This window comes from Gavialis gangeticus, unplaced genomic scaffold (genome assembly GCF_001723915.1).
Source record: "Gavialis gangeticus isolate Ggan-Ray unplaced genomic scaffold, GavGan_comp1, whole genome shotgun sequence".
NCBI lineage: Eukaryota > Metazoa > Chordata > Crocodylia > Gavialidae > Gavialis > Gavialis gangeticus.
Window position 1 is genome coordinate 86132446 of NW_017729025.1, and position 22615 is coordinate 86155060.

The 22615-nt window shown below is 41.5% G+C and overlaps 1 protein-coding gene across 1 annotated transcript in view; it reads left to right on the forward strand.

Moving 5' to 3' along the window:
• STARD9 (StAR related lipid transfer domain containing 9) overlaps positions 1 to 22615 on the forward strand; it is a 259017-nt gene that overhangs the window by 225537 nt on the left and 10865 nt on the right. Inside the window, exons 24-27 of the mRNA XM_019519085.1 lie at positions 1308 to 12569; positions 16167 to 16364; positions 20325 to 20508; positions 22106 to 22252. Of these exons, the coding sequence (XP_019374630.1) occupies positions 1308 to 12569; positions 16167 to 16364; positions 20325 to 20508; positions 22106 to 22252 (11791 nt within the window). The remainder of the gene's footprint in view (positions 1 to 1307; positions 12570 to 16166; positions 16365 to 20324; positions 20509 to 22105; positions 22253 to 22615) is intronic.

Genomic DNA, 22615 nt, shown 5'->3' on the forward strand with positions numbered 1-22615 from the left:
CCTTTTATGTACAATGGGATTGTCTCCTTCTATGCCTGAAGGATTGTTCCCTTGAGGAATGACCACCTTTCCTGGACTCCCATCTCCCCAGTGCTCTTATCCTTCAGTGCCTCACTTACTAACCTCCTGACCTCATTGAAGTTATCCTTTCTGAAGTCTACCACTTTTACCCTACTGATTATCTTCCGCACCTTTTCCCAGACAGTGAATTCTAGCAATTGGTGATCACTATCTCTTAGGTTACTCTGTATCTGCAGATCTCCTACCAGGTCATCCCCAAGTCCAGTAAGGCTTTTCTTCTGGTGGGACTGTATACCTCCTGCGTTAGGTGAAGGCCCTGTATGTAGGTTAAGAACCTACATGAATAGTCATATCTAGCTGATTGCTCCTTCCAGCAGATGTCAGGGTAGTTCAGGTCACACATGACAACCATGTCCCTTGAGCGTACTGCCTCTGAGAGCTGCCTTGAGAATTCCAGGTCCAGCTCATCCTCCTGGTGCAGTGGTCTGTAATAGACCCCCACTACCAAGTCCCTTTTCCCCCAACCCTCTTGTATTCTGACCCACAGTACCTCAATTTGCCCCTCTTCTGATCCCATCGTGATTATAGAGGACATGTATTAGTCCTTAACATAGAGAGCAATGCCCCCCAACCTCCTTTTCCCTGCTCTGTCGTGTCTGTACAGCTTATAGCCCTCCATGCCTAATTTTTGCTTTTGTATAAGCAAAATTATACCTTCAACTTATACAATCAGTCTCACCCTGCTACCCTGTAAGTCACCTGACCCGTAGTATTGCATCTCACATTCAAACTCTATGCCTTTGGTTCTAAGAAGCTGTACTGTGCAGCACCCTGCCTTAACTTTCCAAGCATGGAATCTCCTTCTGTGCTTTTTGCCAGCTGTACATTCTTGCCTTATTTAAAATAAAAGAAAATGTATTTTATCTTTACTGTATAGTCCTTTACATTAGTAACTCAGAGTTGCACCATATCTAATAATGGCTGTAGCAACTGAGTCTTCATGGATGCAGTGCCTACTTTCTATTTCAGCCCTCTAACCAGTATCATGAAAAATATTCCAGGACGCGCAGCAGACTGTACAATAAAGACTAAGACTAAATAAGATTTTATTCTGCCCCAGGTAAAAACTGTTTTAAAAGGCATTGATATTGTTACTTCAATGTCTTCTACATTCTATATTAACAATAGCATATTATCATAGTCATAAACTTGAGAAGCATCTTTAAAGATACTATTCAAACAGTAACAAGAGCTTCTGATTTCTTTTTCCCTTTTTCTTTTCACAGTTCTTTGCTTAAGAAGGAGACCACCTCCGAATCCTCTGAATTATCTACCTCTCCAAATACCTGTCAGTGCCCTGAATGCAATCCACCAAGGAAATTGTTGTCTGTAAATTATCTTCCCAGGACAGCTAAAGGCATTTCTGGGCGAGATGAGAGTTACAGCTGGTTCCCAGGCCACAGACAGCTAACAAAAAAACTAAAGACATTGTCATTTGGAAATAAAAAAGAAGCAGAAAAAGACTGTGGTAGTTCAGTTAACATAGCTCATGTCAGCAAAGAGATGAAAAAATCAGGTGATAGCACAGGACAAACTGAATATCAAAGCCAGGCCTCTCCAACCTGCTCGCCTGATCATTTTAGAAAGGAAGGTGAGCCTGAAACCTTTATTACAGGGACAAGAGTGACAAAATCCAAAGCGTTAGGAAGTTCAACTCAGCCTGCAGAGAAACACCTAGAACTAAAGGACACTCAGATTTTTAATAAAAAGACTAGAATGGATTTAACAGGAAAGCACCAAGATTCACTTCCAGAAGGCTTTACCAAGGAAATGGAAAAATCAGTAATGGGTGGAAAGCCATCATCAGGGCATCTAAGCCAAACTGCAAAGAACTTGAAAAGAGAGCCAAAGGCATCCTTGTTGAGCTATAACAAGCAGCCAGTGGAACAGCAGGAATGTCTGATGGCTGCAACTTCAGTAGGGAACCTTAATAAGATGAACACCCAGACACCACTCCATTACATTGAAAAAAAGTGGCACAGTGCTGAGATGTTGAGTACTGGGGTGTCCAAAGCTGTCACAGATGTGCTTGGTAACTGGCAAGAGGATGGAGAAAATGAGTTTTCTGATACTGATAGTTCCTATTCTGTGGATTCTCTTTCCTGTGCCTATGCTAAAGCCTTGACAGAGCAATTGAAACAGGAAGATTCAGACAGGAATAAATGCATCACCAACCCAGAAGATTCTGAAAGTGATGATAGTCAGATGTCACAGGATTCTCTGGCAGAAAAAGAAAGCAAAGCCAAAAAACAAAATAAAAGTCGTTTTTATAAGTTGAAGGTTCACCAAGAGCCAATTAAATTTTTCAAAGGCAGGAATGAGCAGCGAGTTTCACCCTTGGTAACCTCTTGCATGTCACGCAGGAGATTGGCAAAGGCTGAAAGAAGCTTTTCCCTAGATAGCCTAGCAGATGCAGAAGAGGTGTTAATGGAAGATCTGGTAGAAGAATCCAAATCTGACTCATCTGATGAAATGCCTGCGGAGATATTCTGGAGGCTGCAGTCTCCTAGGGCACCAACCATACAGCCAGAAGAACTGCATAAGCCAGAAGCCTGTAGCAAAGATATGAAAGAAACAAATTATGAACCAAATCTGAGCAGTTCTTTTTATTTAGATACTAAAATACAATCTCTTTCCAAAAATGCTTACACTCGCCAGTTGAAGGAAGTAGAGGTCTCTTTTGTAGAGGAAGAAGGGGCTCTTCATCAAAAATCTTATTCTACAGGTGGAAACCCTTTATTTCTCAATAATACTTGGTCTTCATATGACTCAAAAAGTGAAAACAACAGTGCCAGAATAGCAGTATCCTCGTCTCACGAACATTTAGAATTTCAAGATTATCTGTGTTCTTCAAGCAAACCAGAACAGTGGACAAAGAAAGATGAGCTAAAGCAGTCAGCTGCTGAAGTATCTTTTGTTTCTGGCTATAAGCAGTTACACCGGATTTCTAATTTATCACTCAGCATAAATAAAATAAACTCAATTTTCACCTCTGGTCCATCAGAAATTCCATTACCAGAAACAGCAATACATCATCAGTTAGCTGTAAGCCAGGTTCCTGAGAGTGGATCTTTACTGAATAAGACTCTTAAAGAAAATGCAAAGTCTGAAGAAAGTTCTGTCTCAGAATCTTCAGATATGAAGTCATCATTTGTCAGTTCAGTAGGACGAAAGGCATCATTTGTCCCCATTTCAGCATCTTCTGCAAAACATAGTTATTGTGAAGTTGCTAGGGCAACTGATCCTAAACATGAAGAGCTAAGTGAACCATCTATGTATGGGCCCAGTGTTGAATGCATACAAACATCTAGCTGTTCAGAAAAAGCCTCCACAGTAGGTACTTTGTCACATGTACATGGAAAAGAAGAGGACACTGTCCCCACAACTTATGCTGAGCTATCCAAGGATCCGGTTTTTAAGGAAAAAACATTAGTTTCAGCACCACTTGTGCATGTTTCACAACCAAGAAAAAGTCCTATACATGGAGAATTAGAAGATAGCTTCTTTAGAACAATTGAAAAAACAGACATAGATTACAGCTGTGAAAGTTCAGTAGCAGAATCAGAGGCAATAGATTCAAATGCTGGAGGTGCATCTATTAGTGTGGGTATTAGTGGATTTTCTAGAGATTTGGCTTTGCCTGTATTAGGAACATCTGCAGTAAAGCAAGGAGTAGTTAAAAATCATGGTCAGCTTTTTGCAAAAAAGGAAATATCAACATCTTGTGATAAGGATCTCTTTCTTAGCAACTCAATAAATAAGAATGGGAACCATGCTTTAAAGGAAAGTTATACACTTCAGACGCCTGTTGAACAAGAAGAATCTGCTAGTAAGGTAGGGGGGACTAATTCAGTATTGATGCAAAAGATGGATTACAAAGAGATGTCTGCTGAAGAAATAACCATAGACAAAGGTTTTTCTTCTGGAAAAAAACCCTGTCAAACTGATCCTGCAACCTTTCTTCAGGATACTAGTTATGACCAGTCTGCAACACCAATACAGACCTCTCCAGAAGAAACAGTCTGTACAAAAACAAGCAGAGAGATCTTAACAGAAATGGCTTTGGAAACTACTTCATTTAGACATACTGAGGATTGCGAAGAGAAGGATGAAAAACTGTGCTCACTTAATCATTGTGAATTTGAAAACAAAATTGATTTAACAAATGATTTCCATGAATGTTTACGAGCAGACAATCCTGAATGTTGCTTACCACAGTATACTCGGGGAAACTCTATGATATGTGCTAAAAACAGAAGAGACAAAAGCAATGAAAATAAAGAACATAATTTTATTTCTCTCTCTTTAGGCCAGGAAGATGAATTAAGATACCTTAATGTGAGTTTTAAAGGAAAAAATACTGAATTCTCAACTGCTAAAACTTATGATATTAGGGGAGCATCTACTGTGCAATCTAACTCAGGTGCATTTGGTCACAGCACAACAAAATCTAATCTTTTTCAAAGTGTTTTTGAATCTGAGAAATATAATGAACAATGCCAAGGCTTTACAACAGTTAATGAATCTTGGATCTCTGCATCTAATCTCAACATAGAACCCAATGTCAAACAAAGTTGTTCTGGAATAAATTCCAACTGTTCCTGCCCAAAGTGTTATTTAGAATGTCAAGAACAGAAAAATAAGGTGCAGAAAGAGGAAGAAATTTCTCTGGGATTTGATGTAGACATTTTCTCTGATATGCAAATTCAGAACAAATCTTTATGTGAATCAAAACATGAGAAGGAGGCTGCTTTTTTTTGTAAGGATCCCAATGAAAGCAACTGTTCAGGAGAGGTCTTGCTTTTTGGAGGGACTAATAATTATATGAAAACAGATGCTAGAGAAGTATATGAATACAATACAACTAGATCAGCCAGTGCTTTCGAAGAAGGGAGTCCCTACAGTAATAAAGAATCTGAATGCTTAAAAAAAGAAGTTACTGCAGAAATTCAAGTTATTCCAGAAGAAACTACAGTTCCCCATCAGAGTAAAAAAATAAATAAAAATGAAGAAATAGCAAAATTGATCGACAGTGTATTGAAACCAGAGGGCAGTATTTTAGACATGAAATCTAGACAGAGTGAGAAGTTAAGTAATTATTCTGTAGTGGAAACCCAACGTGATATTGCAGATAGAAGCTTTAATTTAGAAAGTAGCAGTCTAGATCAGAGACCAAAGGATCCAAGTGAACTTGTAGTTTGCAAAGATCACTATGAAATATACAAAGAGCTGCACACACCAGTACTACACAAAGAACCAGAGAAGGCATCATCTGGAGTGACTGTTGCTGAGGTGGGCTACACTCATGAATTAAAAGCAGGAGTGGGATCTGAGAGCTGTCTTCAGACAAGTACCTTTCACCAAACTCAAAGGAAAGAAAACATGGAAATAAGTATTTTGTTACCAGACACTGATGTTGTTTCTGAAATCACTTCTTCACCTGAGTGTTCCAGCTCAACAAATCTCACTCAGAATACTATTGACTTCCTTGATGCTAATGAGGACTTGATGCGAATTAACAGAATGATAGAAAATGTACTGAATACTGACAAAATAGCCACAGCAAAACAAACAGAAGGCAGCCAGGAAAAGTCTTTAGAAGATGATGGAAAAGAACAAAAAATTATTTCTAGCAATAAACATGAAGTTTGCACAGCAGGCTGCTTGATGCTGGCCCATGAGAACTTTTCTCAGGAAAACAAAGTTGATGGAAGCAGAATTAACTCAGAAGTAACTGAGAGTGAAGAGCAAGTTAATGTAAAAGTGAATGAGGGGTTCATCAGCAGAAGGAGAGGGGAACTACATGCCAGCAAGAACATTGCATTATTTACAGAAGAGACTCCATCTCTAGGACAAAAATATCACAATGAAGAAATTATAAATGAATATGAGATTCCAAAAATATATTTGACAGCTTCTAGACCAGAAGAACATGATGCTTTCACAGTAGACAACTCAGATGGTATCGAAATTAAAAAAAATAGTGGATTACCTGACCTTTGGATCAGTATGGGCATAATGAATACGTTGATGAAAGATATCGATGAATGTGACAGTTCAGCTGATGATAGTGCTCTGACTGAGCAGCATAGAAGCAGAGAAGAATCTAAAGGACTTGTAATTAAAGAGAATAGCAATACACTTACAAGCTCTTGTACAGAATATCCTGAGAATGATGCCTCAGAAAATTTGGATACAGATACTGTTGGAAGCAGTTCTAATATTGTGTATACTGATCCAGTGCACTCCGTAGTACATGAAAAAGAGAAGGCATATCTGATAAATCTGGTAGTGGAGGCTAAAATAGATGTACTAAAAGAAAATGTGAAATCATGTAAAGTACCTGTCTTTAGAACAGACAGGGAAAGGAAGACTTTCACAGACAACACTGAGGGGCTAGAATTGACTACTGCACAAAATCAAAATGAACTTTCACCTGAAGATAAAGGAAATTGCCACCTGTCAAATGATGATAGCAAATTAAACAAGATCTTAAAAGAAAGTCAGTGGTTATTTAAAGATTTTGCTAGAAATAATGACACCAGTGGCTCTTCAGTTCCCAGTGACCAGCAGAGTATAGCAGCAACTGACAAGTCCTCTGAAGAAATCCAACAGCGTTCACTTGAGGTTTTTCCATGTCCATCTGTGAATGACCTGTTATATCTTGGAATAAATAATAGTGCAGAATGTGCACAGGTTGATCCCACAGTCTTAAAAGAAAATGCAAAGCCAGTTTACAGCAATGCTGGTAGTGGAGTCATTCTTCCTTACTATGAAACATTAATGGGCAGTGATATGCATGATGAAACACCCAGTACACCTAATAGAGAGTGTATAGATGAATCATTTTCTGATAAAATGCAAGATGAAGAAAGTGTTTTTCAGCAAACCATGCTCATGGAGGAGAGACAGAGAAAACTCTTTGCATTAAAGAGCATTTCCAATTGTGCGGCACCTGGGCAATTTGGTAAGGATGACATGCATTCTACTGCCTATACTTCAGACTGTCATAATTCAGTAGCAGGTGCAGTAAGCCAAGATGTAAAACATAATTCATTTTTCTTGGGAAGATTAGATTCTTCTGAAACTATAATTCAAAATGTTAGCAATTCTTGTGGAGTCCACAGAATGGGGTTAAGTGTGGGTAAACAATCAGAAGACTGTTTATATTTCTCAGAAAATGCAGCTCAAGAAGGAAAAGATGTTGTGGAATCAAGACTTGTGGTTGATTCACCAAGTTCAGAAAATTCAAATCTGCTTATCTCTACAGTATTGAAAGATCAAGGAGAAAAAATGAAGCAGTATTTATCTGAGGCCTCTTTGCAGGCAACTTCTGATGATATTAATTTAAGTCAGAAAGAACTTCACCCATTGGCACAATGTGATCGGACAGAGGAATGTCCAGTTGCAAACTGTATTAAAACAGGTTGTAAAGGTCTTTGCAAAAGGTTTCCTGATGTATTTACATATCAAACTGAGCACAATGAAATTCAGGCATACAAGACTCCTATAGAGCTGTTTGTAGGATATCCTGATATTTCTGCATTTGCTTCTGAGAATGCATTGAGTCTTTTAGAAAGATCTATTCAGCCCCCATGGAAAACTGCTGCTTGTGCTGAGGACTCTCCAAGATATAATATTAATTCTTACAATTCTAAAACTTCCACTAGTCTACTGAATAGTCCAGATTTAATAGAAACCTTTGAAGACAAAATTGATGCTGTTTGTTTTGAAAAAGCAAAGTACTTCAAAAGCGAATCAGCCGATCTGGGTGTTCCATTATGTTTTTCTGATGATCTTGCTACCAGTCGGAAAGAAGATGAAGGCAAACATTGTTCTACCAGTAGAGAAAACACAGACATGCAGCATGTTGAACTCACTCAAGAAGTTGTGGGAACAGATCAAGTAGAAAAGCAAAATAAAGATTCTTTCCTGAACTGCCACGATAAAGAAGAAAATATGAAGTCTTCACAGTCAGAGGACTCTGGTAGCAGTTCTAGTATGAAAGTACCAGAGATAAACTGTCTTAAATATCAAAGTCTTGAACAAATGAGCAGTAAGGAGACAAAACCTCTTCCTTTCTGCTCTGTAGAGGATTTTTCAACATGCACTGTATATCCAAGTTACAACAGTCTCAGTACCTTTGACACCTCCAATTCACCAAAGGACTCAAAACCTCTGACGTTTAACCAACTTGAAGACTCATTGCAAGACACTTATTTGACTGACCAGCTGTCATCTACTGCTGCAGAACCTCACTCTGTACAAAAAGGAAGGGAGAGAGCTTTTCTTCAAGGATTTCCAAAAGCTTGTTACTCATCTTTAAAAATTTTTTCAGAATGCCCTCTTACTAGTGACATTGGTTACAATGAAACTAGCAGATCTGACAAGTCACATATAGCTACTTCAAACTGTTCAAGATTTGCTAAAATACAAATGCAAGAGAGTCAGTCTGACGATTCGGTGGTATTTGACCAGCAGTCATCTACTTCAGGAAATATTATGTATTCTCTTGTAAAGGAAAACAGGCACGTTCCGATGTCTCATACAGAATCTACCTCAGATGCAGACCCTTCTGCAGACAGAAAATCAATCAATAAAAATAATTCCAAACTCAACAATGTTCAAGAGCACTGGGATAAAATTCCACCTCAAAAAGGTTTAGAAAACCTTGAGAAAATACATAATGAAAATGTTTCTATGCCATTATTATCACCTTTTTGGGATACTGCAAGAGCAACTCTTAATAGAGATGCTAATGTTAGACAAACACTGAGCAGAAACGAGAGAGAATTGCATTCAAATATTGAGAAAGAAATTCCTGTAACAGAGAGAAAGCAAAGAAATATATTTTTAAGGAAAGACCACATGGAAAATCAAACCAGAGCATCATCAATTTCTGCCAATGACTTTGTGGACCCACAAATTACAGCATCAAAAAACCTATCTTTAGGAGATGCTGATGTTGATTCTATGTACATATGCAACTTGTATTGGCCAGTATGTCCCACAGATAATGAATATGATTATACAGATTTACAAGACAACTGGCAGCCTGTACATGCCAGTGAAGAGGATCAAGGTAGACCTAATATAAATGGTGGAAAAGATCTGATTCATAGCAAAAATAATACAAGTTCGAGCTTTGAAAGTCATACTGACAATACAGACTATAATCCACCAGTGGCAAATGAGACTTTGAAGTCAGAAAGGCTAAAACTTTCTGGAATGAATAGTGAAAATACCTCTTTTGGTGTTTTGCCAGAAGACAACTGTTTGCTTCCACACGAATCCCCATTGATGCTACTTAGGAGCAAAAAATCATGTTTTGCTACACAAAATACAAAGACCAACAAACAAGAGGAACAGAAATCATGTTTACATCATAGGCTATCAGCCCCAGCAATCGCTGTGATCTCTGATCTTGAATACAGTCCAGAAACTTCTGCAAAGGCAGACCTCTCTTTGTATCCAGCCTCTAAGTCACTGCAAGAGTTAAATATGAGTGTAGAGCCTCCATCTCCAACAGATGATGATCTTCATGGAATTGAAAGATTTTCAAAGCCGGCATCAGATAATTTCATGCAGGCTAAATACAAACCCAGATTTCAGCAGAGATCAGTACAAACTAAGAGATTTGCAAACTATGATCCAAAAAATTTGCAAAACTGTGGTGAGAGAACTCAACGCAGCCACTCCCGAGATCCCTCTCTTGTTCATTGTCCACCTGCTCTGGCACATATATCTGATAATTCTATAGATACCAATGCAAATAATACTTCAGTAGCACAGTGCAGTGAAGAGGAAGAACTGAGAGAACAGTCAGAAGAAACAGATTTGTTTTTACCAGACAATAAAGATGCAATGCATTTTAGTTCAAGTGATATCAACCCATATATTCACCCATGGCAGCAAGATGGACCTGGCAAGATTGGTTGGAAGCAGTATGTTTTTGGGAGTGCAAGTGATGTCTCTTGCAATCAACCTCCTCTAACCCTGGATAATCATAAAGTTATGAGATGCTCTAGTGTGGATAATGGATTAAATTCACACAACTCCCCTTTTCATTCTCATCTCAGTTCGTATGCTACTGCAAAAGTACTATCAAGCACTTTAAGCAGTGCTGAAGATCTTCAGGGATGGGATGACATGAGGCGAGATTTTGAATCTACATATTCAAGTGACAGCACCAAACATTATGGTAATGCATCCAGTGAGACACTGGAGACTAATCCAGAAAACAGAATAATTAAGTTAAACAATCCTTCTGAACAACCTGTTAACACTTCCATGCAAGTTGATGAAATTGTACTACTTTACCCATCTGAATCAGAAATAGCCTCCAAAAAGTCACAAGGAAGTACTTGTGAACAGGGAACACAAACAATGGGTACAGGAAGATATAAAAGACACAGAAGGCACCGGAGAAGCTATACAGATGTTTCTGCAAGAAAGCAAGAGCCAAGTTTGTTTCCACAACCTTCTTGGGGAAGCATGCAAAACTTGTCCATGCATCTGTCACAGCTTCTTCAGAACACTTCTGAGCTGCTGGGAAACCTCTCTCAACACAACATCATAGATAGCGAACAGGAAGCCAAAAGCAAAGGAAGATTAATTGATGTAGATACTGTAAGGGCTACTGTGTTGGACAGCTATACTCAAACAACAGCAGATATTGGCATTCAAACTGATATTTCAGAATACCTACGAAGCAAATATGAGGAAAACCTGATCAAAGCCAAAATGGGAATTGAATTGACAAAGAGGCAGGAAGTTAACGTGATCGGAAAAGGAGTAAGTTCTGAGGCAGTAAAGAAGTCCCCAAAAAAGAAGGATGTAATTTTAGCTCTTCAAGGAAGAACTCGAGGAAGCAATGAATCGAGAAGGCAGAGTGTGCCTGATTTCAGTGAGAGTACTGATAACATTTTGGAAGATTCCTTTATGCATCTGCCTATGTTAGCTAGAGCCTCCACTCCCATCTTAGATTTTCTAAAACCACCACTAAATGCACAACAGAGTGTTGCTTTTGGTAGTACCAGGGTTTCATCTGTTGCATCAACTTTGCCAAGTTCAGGACATGATGAATCTTCCTACACTGTTGTTAGTAGTCCCAGTTCTAGTAACTTTCAATCTACCACCTGCTACACTCAGGAAAAAAGAGGTGCAGATGAACTTGATATCACAGCAGAAAGAAAACTTTGTTATAAAAACAACTTTTTAGTTGATCGAGCTTCTTCACCTATTCTTACACTTAGTGCCACTCCAAATAGTCAGATTACCTGTAGCAAGTCGATTTGTTCTATCAAGGGTTCTGTGGAGCATCCTAATGATACTTCAGGTTCCCTTATTAATCAAAGAAAGCATGGGCCAGGTCCCTCATCTGGCTCAGAGCCTCACGTCGATAATTTTTCACAAACAGAAGCAGATAGTGAATCTAGCCCTTCTAGAGACAACAAAAAATTAAGCAAGAAATCTGGAAACTTCTCACACACAACCAAAGAGATTTTAGGAATAAATGTATCAAAAGACTCAAGGCAAAAGCACAGATTCACAGTTGATAAATGTACCACAATTCAAGCAAAAAGACTGTATAATTCAAGTAGCACTCTAGAGGTTTCTGGCCATGGGGAGCCTTTAGTTGACAGAGAGCACGTTCCAGTGGAACAATCACTTCACTATATGTATATCACCAGGAGAGGAAGAGGCTCCTTTGGAGGAATTGGATATGGAAAAAACACTGGAGATGCTGATATATCTTTGATTAAAGACTGCTCGCAGACTTCTTGTATTGATGAATGTAGACATTCATCTCCAAATTCTGACTTGCTTTTTAGTCAAGGAATTAGCGCATGTTGGTCAAGTAAGACAAATGTTGATGAATCCTCACAACACCAAGCAGAAGCCTCTTCTCCACAGTTCCACAATTCCTATTGGAAAAATCAAAATACCTGCTCTTTCCCACTTTCTGACACAAGTGACATGCAAATACCATTTCAAGATGATGATACAGCATCAATCACTACAAGTGAATGTAATACAGAAATTCTTCTAAATGAGAATACATCTTTAGTGAAAACCCACAGGCCTCGAAGTTATAGTCTTCGTGACTTGCCCATGCACAATAAATTCAGCAATTGGTGTGGAGTGAAGGGCAGTCCTTCTTCTTCCTTAATTAGCTTGAGTGGCAGTGCTGCTGATTTACAAAATCAGGTAGAAAAGAAGCTAATCAGTAAACAAGCAGCTGAAACTCAAGAGAAATCCCAGCTTTCTGATAGTAGAACCAGAGAAATTGAGAGGCTTCAGAGAGAGCGTGCCCAGATTATGTCTGGCATACATCTGGATCTGAACCAGCACCCTCTTACTGTAGAGCTTACTGAAGCAAAGCTGAATTATGGCATTGGAGAAACAGATGCAATGTTGAGGATTCTTCAGAATGGGACTGGGGAGGATCTGACCTTAATTCCGATAAAACAGCAACTCTATGAAAGGTATATTTGTTTGTGGATCCTTATATGTAACATAGATCTTATGAACAACATAAGAGCTCATATTTTTTAATTGTTTAACTGAAGAACAGTGAAATGTGTGTAAAAAGATGTAGTATTAAGATTCTCTTATACAAGGTAAATGATAACTTGAGAGCAAGGTTTTTGCATGATTGAAGGAAGTAGGGAGGTTTACAAACTATAGGATTATCAAATTCTAAGTGTATCCTCTTATTAAATGAACAAAACTCATTAACAGATATGGAAATGATTGTATGCAAATCTCTGAGTGTATTCCATTGATGAGAGCCTGCAATGGAGAGTTTCACCTCTCTTTATTTATAGAAATATCTTACAGCTACTCCTCGCTTAACATCATAGTTATAGATTCATAGATCCTAGGGTTGGAAGGGACCTCAACAGAACATCGAGTCCGACTCCCTTCCTGGGCAGGAAAGAGTGCTGGGGTCAGATGACCACAGCCAGATGCCTATCCAGCCTTCTCCTAAAGACTGGCAAGGTAGGGGAGAGCACCACCTCCCTTGGAAGCCTATTCCAAATTTTGGTCACCCTCACCGTGAAGAAGTTTTTCCTGATGTCTAGCTTATATCTGTTCACTGTCAGTTTATGACCATTGTTCTTTGTTACCCCAAGAGGCACCCTGGTGAACAGAGCATCCCCAATACTTTGCTGCACCCCCCTAATGAATTTGTAGGTGGCCACAAGATCACCTCTCAGCCTTCTCTGGCGGAAGCTGAAAATATCCAGGTCCCTTAGCCTCTCCTTACAGGGCTTGGCCTGTAAATCCTTAACCATACGAGTCGCCCTCCTCTGGAGTCTATCCACATCCTTCTTAAAGTACAGCACCCAAAACTGGACACAGTACTCCAACTGTGGTCTGACCAGTGCTGCATAGAGGGGAACTATCACCTCCTTGGTTCTATTTGACATGCATCTGCTGATGCATGATAAATTGTGGTTAGCTTTGCTGATGATTTCGTCGCACTGACAACTCATGTTCATCTTGGAGAGTCCACTATGACTCTGAGATCCCTTTCCACTTCTGTGCTGCTGAGACGGTCACTTCCCATTCAGTAGGTGTGCTGGATGTTTTTACACCCTAGGTGCAGCACTCTGCATTTGTCCTTGTACTGTATCCTGTTGTGTTCTACCCACTTTTCCAACCTGTCCAGGTCTGCCTGGAATCGTTCCCTACCCTCCAGAGTGTGCACTTCACCTCACAATTTAGTGTCATCTGCAGATTTGGACACAGTACACTTCACACCCACATCCAAGTCACTGATGAAGGTATTGAAAAGTAGAGGTCCAAGGACCGAACCCTGTGGGACCCCGCCACCCATATGCTTCTAGGTTGATACCAACCCAACTACTGCCACTCTCTGAGTGTGACCCCCAAGCCAATTTGCCATCCACCAGACCGTGTAAACATCTAAGTCACAGTCTCTTAATTTATTTATGAGAATGGGATGAAATACTGTATCAAAGGCCTTCCTAAAATCCAGGAAAACGACATCCACCTCTACTCCTGCGTCTAAGCGTTTTGTGACCTGGTTATAAAATGAAACCAGATTAGTCAGGCATGATCTACCTGCTACGAATCCATGCTGGTTGTCCTGCTGCATTATTTTTCCCTCAGGACTCCCACAAATACGATTCTTCATAATCTTTTCAAAGACTTTTCCAAGGATGGAGGTGAGACTGACTGGCCTATAATTACTCGGATCCTCCTTCCTTCCCTTCTTGAAAATAGGGACCACATTGGCCCTTTGCCAGTCCTCCAGGACCTGACCTGAGCACCACAAGCACTCAAACAGCCGTGCCAGTGGTTCTGCTATGACACCGGCCAGTTCCTTCAGTACTCTCAGATGCAGCTCATCTGGGCCTGCTGACTTGAACACATCCAGTCCATCCAAGTGGCTCTATACCAAATCAGCATCGACAGTTGGTAGGCTGGTGTCCCTCTGACGCCCATCTTATGTTCTTGAAAAATGCAACTTTAAGCGAAACGATGTTAAATGAATCCAGTTATATCACAGTAGTTACCTAATAGCTGGCAGTGGCCAAACAGTGTTATAACCGAAGATTGCACGACTTTAAACGAGTATGTTCTCGAATAGATCAGTGATGTAATAATGAAACAACATTAACTGGGATGACGTTAAGTGAGGAGTACCTGTATTTTGCTTCTATTGGCATAGCGCTGTCTGGCTCATTTGGGTTGATGGTCTAGACTTTGGGACTTCTTGGTGGCTGGACAACCTACCTCAGGCAGTAGAGCAAGCTGCATCTGAAATCAGGCAGTTGTTCTAACTTAACAGTTAGGATTAAAATATATTTTATCTGTTTTAATCTGTCAGTTTGTCCCTCAGCCATTAGGGATGGAAGTCCATTTCCCTTGTGTACCTAAACAGCACTAATAATGTACCTGATCATTTTTGGCATTCGCCTCTGTGCTGTGGACGCATAAGCCTGCATGTATAGAAGGCTACTTACTGACCATGTACACATCTACATTAGCAGAAGAGGACAACAACCCTCTCATGCTTTCGCCCCAGTAGTTGAGTACATAGGTCATGTGCCTAGAAAGTGGAAGACTTATGTTCTAGACTAACCTTCCCCTCCCCAAGAGGGGATTTGAGCCTGCATCTCTCTGACTTCTTAGCCCAATATTCTAACTACTACACCAGAAGTTAGGTATTATCCACTCACCCATCCAGTGCACCCTTTGAATCTGATCCATCATCCTTAACATTTAATAGTCTTTGGACAAAAAGGGTGGAAAGCAGTACACTTCAGAAGCTTCTGCCCCACAGGGGACAGGCCCCTAGGCTTGGATCCAGCTCCTGCCTCCTATCTAGGGCAACAACCATCTTGCTAAGCCACAGACCTTCTGGTTTGTGGTCTTCCTTCCGGGCTTCCCATATTCCCTTCTCTTGATGGCCAAGGGGAGCAGCTTTAAAAGGTGTGGTGGAGTGGGGGGAGCACCTGATAACACCTGTGGTGGTTAGACCACTGTGGTGGCAAATCACAGAAATGCAGATTCAAACCTGCTCTGGATGAGGGTAGCCTTGAAACCAGATCTGCTTCCCCAGGTCTAGCTACTTGCATTTTTGTGACTTATATGCACTCATACCCCTAGAATAGGACTGTGTACATAACTGTGTACTTGCCCAGCCAACGCATAGCTTACTTCACACATTCAGTTGATATGCACAGATTTGTGTGTCCACAGTGCAGCTGTAACATAATCACAGTCTGGGTGCAAGTGCCAAAAAAGCCCCTTACACAGGTAGAAAACTGCCATTTCAGCATACAAAAGGAAATAAAATTCTGCTCTGAAAGGCTTAAAATGAGTTCTCATTCTTTGCAGTCATTTCCTGCTGTTTAAATTTGATCATGTTTTAGAATTTCTGATTGTGGGACACAAGAGAGCTGTGCAGGAGTCCTAGAGTTACTAGAGACTTGCAAATGTTATGTTTCCATTCTTTAGTACTCACCATCTTATAACACAATGGAAAATTGTGCTTTTTAGTTTTGCAGGATGTATACTTTGTGATTATGGCTGTGTTTCCCTGATAGACACATGAGGACCATCGAAGCCCTGAGAAAAGACAGGGCAGAAAGGCTGCAGAGTTACCGAAGAAGCAGGAGTCTCAGTCCACAAAAGCATGCGGGCCTGTTGCAGACACTGGACACAAGCCAGAGGGATTTGGATCTCCCCAGCAGACGCCGAGAATACCTACAGCAACTGAGAAGAGATGTGGTACAAAATACTAGGTAGGGTCACATAAACCTCAGCTTTGGGGCTTCATGCTGCTCTGAAATGTACCTGTGCAATTTACGTCAACTTCTGACATTGAGGTTTCTGTAGCAGAACTGAGTACAGAGATTCTCCTCTTAAATGTCAATTACAAAAGTAGCAAACTGTGGGATTGGGAAGTTAATTGTTACCCTCCATTGGAGAAGGCAATAAATTTTCATACAAAATTTTGTGACATTTTATTTCCCTTTTCATAGTATCAACTGGTATTATTGGTATTATAATATCAATACAAAATGTTCATGACTTAAAAAACAAATTTCCTTGCCTGCATCTATCTCCTCCAGCTTATGTCACTTATCTCTTGCTGGCACCCTTCAGCAGCTGTCATAGTACCCCCCCCCAGCCCCTACCCCCCCCGGGTTGAGAATCACTGATCTACAACCTCATCTCACTGTATATATTGTATTTATCTTTCATATTCCTTCCTATTTAAAATGTTGTAGAGGGGAAACAGGCTCTGCACTGTGCCCTAAATATCAACAGACTTGGATTCTGCCAGACCTGTGGGAGCAGGGAATTGCAGAATCTGGTGGCTCTCTGCTGAGAAGCTCTGTTCATTTAATTTCATTTGAATCTAGAGGTGGCTCCCAGCTGCCCCTGATGGTAATTTAAAGTGAGATGTTCTTCTAGATAGTTGGGACTCCAGGTTTTCCCTGTTTAGTGGATGAAAGTCAGAACCTTGAGTTTGTATGACTATTGGAAGTCAGTGCAGTATGTCAGTAGGTCTGTGTGAAATTTCACCTGGTGTTTCGTTTTGAAGCTTTTTCGACATGTTTCGAGCTTGAAACAGCGATATCAAAATGAAACAAAAGGCTTTGAAACAGCTTCGAAATGAAACAAGGGCACTCCAAAAGTTTTGAGTTTCAAAGCCGGGCTCGTTTGGCTTCAGCACCGGTCCCAGGTGGTAGTAGCAGCCTGGTGTCAGCCTGCGCCCCCCGGGAGGAGTGTGGCACAGCCCTGCACCCCTCCCATGCGGGGCTCAGGCCCCTGGATCTGTGTGCTGCTGCCACTGCTGGTTGGGGCCAGCGGCAGCACCAGGCTTCCTGGTGCTTGGCATGGGCTGCGCCCAGTGCCAGTCCCAGCTGGTAGTGGCAGCCTGCTGTCATCCCATGTGCAGATCCAGGGGCCCACTTCCCCAGGACGAGTCTGGAACAGCCCCGCAGCCCTCCTGGGGTTGCGGGCCCCCAGATCTGCACACGGGATGACAGGAGGCTGCCGCTGCCAGCAAGTGATATGAGTTTTCCTTTCAACTGTTTGAAGTGCGGTTTCCCAGAAACCTCTGCACCTATCTCCTTGAAACTTGGCAGGCTTCATGCCCTGAGAAGGGGCTACTATCCCCACAATTTTCATCCGAATCAGGCAAGAAATGACAAAGTTTTAGGTATTTTCATGATTCCCCATTATAGCCTACGGGCAAAACGTCAAAACACGTCAAAACGGTTTCAACAAAACAAAATGGAACAGTGCTTCAAAACGAAACAAGACAACAAAATGAAACACTGTCCCTTCGAAACAGTGAAATGGAAGTCAAAACAAAACGATGCTGTTTCGCACAGCCCTGTGTGTCAGTATACTGCCAGTGACACACACCATGAATCCATTCTCCAAGTTTAGTAAATGTGAGGCCTGCAAAGGATACTGAGGATCTGACAATTGGATAATCCAAGTTCTGGATATTAACAAGAGGATCAATAATGCAGGTGATCCCAAAGCGTGTCATGTCCCTATGCCTGAAAGCAGTTGCTGACTTGATACAACATCAGAATGTCTCTCCCCTGTTCAGAGAGAGAATAAGTTGTGTTTGTTACAGGGATGTAACCCTTCTGTCAGGCACTGGATAGCAGCAGCAAGATCTGGGTTCAAAAGTAGGGGGTTTCCAACAGCTTTTCAAATGTAGCTTGATCCCCTACATGGAAAACTGGGAAGATAAATCTTAACTGGGTGTCCTAAAGTGAACAAACTTTCCCACTTGCAAGCAACAGGATTTAAATAGGATTTATTACAGGAGGAAGAAAATAAACTGTTGACGATTAACTAGAAGCTGAAACATTTCATAGTCCCAGTCACTGGCAAACCAACCCACCGGAGCAGGAGCTACCACCAAGCCCACTCATTGGGAAGGAAGATTTTCCCAGGGCTCTACCCAGCTATGCCAGCCAAAGCAGCAAGTGCTGTGTAGGGAGGCCTGCCCCAGGGCCCTAGCTGCTCCTCACTGTCAGGGGTCACCACTTTGCTCCAGGGCTCTTTCACCAACACCAAACAGAGTAGCAAGTGCTGGGTAGGAAGGTCTGCAACACTGCTCCTCTGATGCTGGGGAGTGCTGGTCTAGCCATTGCTTCCAGAGGTCACCGCTTCTCCGCACCTCTGCCACTGTTCCTCCACATGACCAGGGTTTGCCACTGTGGGCGCCTATACGCGTGCAGCAAGGCTGCTCTGACACGATTAATTGAGTCTGCTGGAACGTGGTAATTCTGCACTCCAGCAGACTCCAGCATAACGTGCATCAGTGTCCCCACACTGAAAAATGGCAGCGGGGTACTTTAAAGCTGAAAAATGGTGGGGGGGTGCTGATACATGTGATGCTCTGGGTGTATAAACACTGTTTTTCCTGCTGTCCTCTTCTGATTGTTATGTCCAGTTCTTCTGGCCTACTTAAGTGGTAGGTTCAAAGATTTCTACAGTGAGCATCAGACTTGCATCTGAACCCACTTCAAGGACCTGTGCTAAAGAAGCACTTTTACTTTGAGGAACTGGTAAACCACCACGCCATCTCGAGTGGTTCTCAATGTTTTTTGTACCAGAACCTATTTGTAAACATCAGTGGCCAGTCCTGACCCAGTGCCCCTTACTCCTGACCTGCTGCCCTCTACCCCCAGGCCCTAGCATGCAGGCCAGGGGGTGGGTGTGTGGGACAGGGGGTGGGGATGATGCGTGTGGGGCATGGGGGTCCCCAAGCAGCCTCTTGCAGGCTGGAACTATGACAGCCTGCAAGGAAAAAGGCAGTTTCCCATATTTTTCTCCTTTAAAGGAGAATCCATTTTTTAAATTGGCTGATCCATTTTTAAAGTTTGTTTGTGACCCTTTCATATATTCTTGTGATCCACTTTTGGGTTGCAACCCACAGTTTGAGAAATGCTGGTCTAGATTGTAACTCCTATCTAGAATCTCTCCTCCTGTTTGTCACACCCAATCATGTACTAAAACGGAGGGCTGCTCCACTGCAGACTGCTTTGCAGAGCTGCAAAGCAAACAGTGAGTGCTGACCTTTCACTGACCTTTGCATTATTTTGCATTAGCCACATTTGTGTGCCTACAAACTTCATGTTTTGGAAGCCTGGGGGAATGGGCACAAATGCTACCTTTTACAATTGCAGATCTTAATCCCAGTCAGTAAACTCAAGCCTGCAAACAGTAAAAACACGCACAAGTAGCCCTCAAACTTCTGAACCTGCATACTAATGAAGGCATGCAGATAAAGAATACACAAAGTTACTATTATAAACATGACCATAGCCAAACTTGCATAATATTTACAAGGACAGTAAGAGTGGATAACCAGAAAGCAAGATGACAGTATAGTGCAGTAGTAATATGCAGCAGGTGTGGTTAAAATGCATCATTAGTTTTTGAGTTTTGTTACTGATACAGGATAGACTTCTTCAGGAGACAGCTGCATTTAGATAAAGCCTTTATTTTAATTAGTAGCAGAGGGAAAGGGAAGCTAAGCCAAAGTGGTTCCAGAAGCTCTTCAGTAAAATAGAGAAAATCTTTTCTTCTACAAATAATGCTGTTTTCCCTCCTCGAAGTTCCTTGTTCAGTGTAACAAGAAAGCAGCTCTTCGTAGTTCATTACTATTGCCGCGTGACATGGTGTCAGACACCTGCCACTTCCTTTTCCCTCTTCCCTATCCCCAGAGTGCAACAACCGAAGAGAAGGACTATCCAGCCTCCATCAGAGATCGAGCTCCTGCTCCAAGATTATCAGCGAGCACGAGAGGAGGCCAAGACAGAAATTGCACGGGCGAGGGACAAACTTCGGGAGAGAGCTGAGCAAGAAAAAAGGCGCATCCGGGAGCAAATATTTTCTCAGCTACAGAAGGTGTGCATTAAATCTCTGTAGGTACTGAAGCCATACAGGATATAGACTGATGTAACACCTGTCTCAACCATCAAAGGAGACCACACATGCTGTAGTGATCCACGTGTAGTGAACTGTTCTAGCTTTAATCCTGCTTCATTCAAAGTAAGGGCAATTTAGCCCACTCGTATCACTACTGGATCATGCAGGTGTAATGATTAGATTGCAGCAACTGATGCACACTACTGAGATCCACCTCACCTTTTATTGCTGCTCAGGACGCACGTCTGTCCTTTTCCTCTTAGATTAATATACTGAGATTTTCTCATTTGCTTTAAAGAAATCTTGATAGTTATTAAGCCCATGGTGTGAGGCAAAGTTAATAAAGACTGAACATGCTAAATTGGATTAATCCTCCTCACCCCACCCCACCAACAGCATTGAAGTAATTTAGTTTTGGGTGCTGCTGGACTAAGCCATTAGGTCCAAGAGGCTTCACACTCATCTGCTGTGGGAGACAACACCTTTTTGCTATAAAATGGGAGCTAGCAGAGCTTACTGATGGATAGAGTAATTCTGTTTCTGTAGGTTTATTATGGTTTAGTTCTGTCCTTTTTCTCCACTCTCATCTTTAGTCTGGAGGGGTGGGGTCACTTGCCTCTTCCTGTTATTGTACTGGGGTTTTTTTGTCTTTTGTCACCTTTCCTCCATTCCTGAGCTCGGAGGAGGGCTGAGGGGTTGGTTCCAATGTAGGGACAGCACCTTTTTATCTTTGGGTCACTGCTCAGTTTGGGACTGCATTGTCCCTGCAGAAAACTTTGTCATCTCTTATAAGTAGAACCTGTAGGAAGCCGTTTGTCATATGCAAAAGGTAATGCAGTAGTCATGTATTTGCCCCTGCGTCCTTTAACAAACCAAGCAGCCTGGCACCTCTTTGATCACTGTGCATTAACCACATCCACTTCGGTTTCTATTATTGAAGTCTGTAAAAATGCGCCAGCTGAGCTGAAAAACTAAACTTCAAATTGTTTTTCCAAGTAAAAATCATCCTGGGGTTTTAAGTGTTTTCCTACTGCCAATGTTATTCTCTTTTTAAGGTTAATATTGAGCAGCTATGGCTAAAGTAAAATACTCAGACCTTGGTAGCTGTCTTTGACCAGAGTTAAGTCAAACCAGTAACTTGCAGGAGGCATTTGCAATCAAGATAGGTTGTCAGAACAGCACTGTATTCTGGCAAATGTCAGACTAGAAAGTGAAATCCTATCCCTACAGGACCAAAGCAGCACAGGTTGTGATTATTCAGGCTTCCCTGAATCACCACCCTTTGACCTGGATAGCTCCATGCAGGTTTTTAATTGCTGAGTCTCCATGACCTGGGCAGACTCAACAAAAAAACCAAATCCATCAGTAATGGAACACCCTGATAGTGCTGCTTGCAGTGGTCACTCTTACAATGTCCACATTTATTCAAGGGGCAAAGGACTTAAATTACCCAATCGGATCAGTCCTACTTCACTTTTCAGGGCTGGTGGCTTTGTCATTGCCTTGGCTAGATGCTGTTCCATGCGGGTGACTTCCACTTTTTAGAATGTCCCTAACACTGTGGCATCCTTTTCAGGAAGAAGCCAAGCTGAAGACTCTTCTAAGCACAAGCACTTTATGTACAGATTCCAGCCTTAGTCTTTCTTCTGGCCCAACATCTGGTTATAACAGCAGCAACACAGCTACATATACTGCAAGTAAATTCAGCAAATGGGAAGGACAGGTGAGAGCACATTGCTGGCAGATTGCCAGTAAAGGTAATAACTTTGATTACTTGGCAATGAAAGGAGAGATGTAATAGCAGTAGGCTTTGCTCAGGGGAAAACTGATGTTTGATAATAGCTCTCAGGTCCAAGTTTGTCATTGGTCTAGAGATACTAAATGAAGGATATCACACAATTGCAAAAGACTTGAGACTGACATGCCAAGTCTTGACTGACTTAATATGGACTGCGCTTGTATTACTCCATTTCAGACACACCCTTCCTGCTGGCCACAAGTTTTTTGGTTAGAAGCTAAGTAACAGCAGACTTGCATGCGTTGGAAAGTAATTTTGAGTCTAAAATTCTTGGGGGGGGGGGGGGGG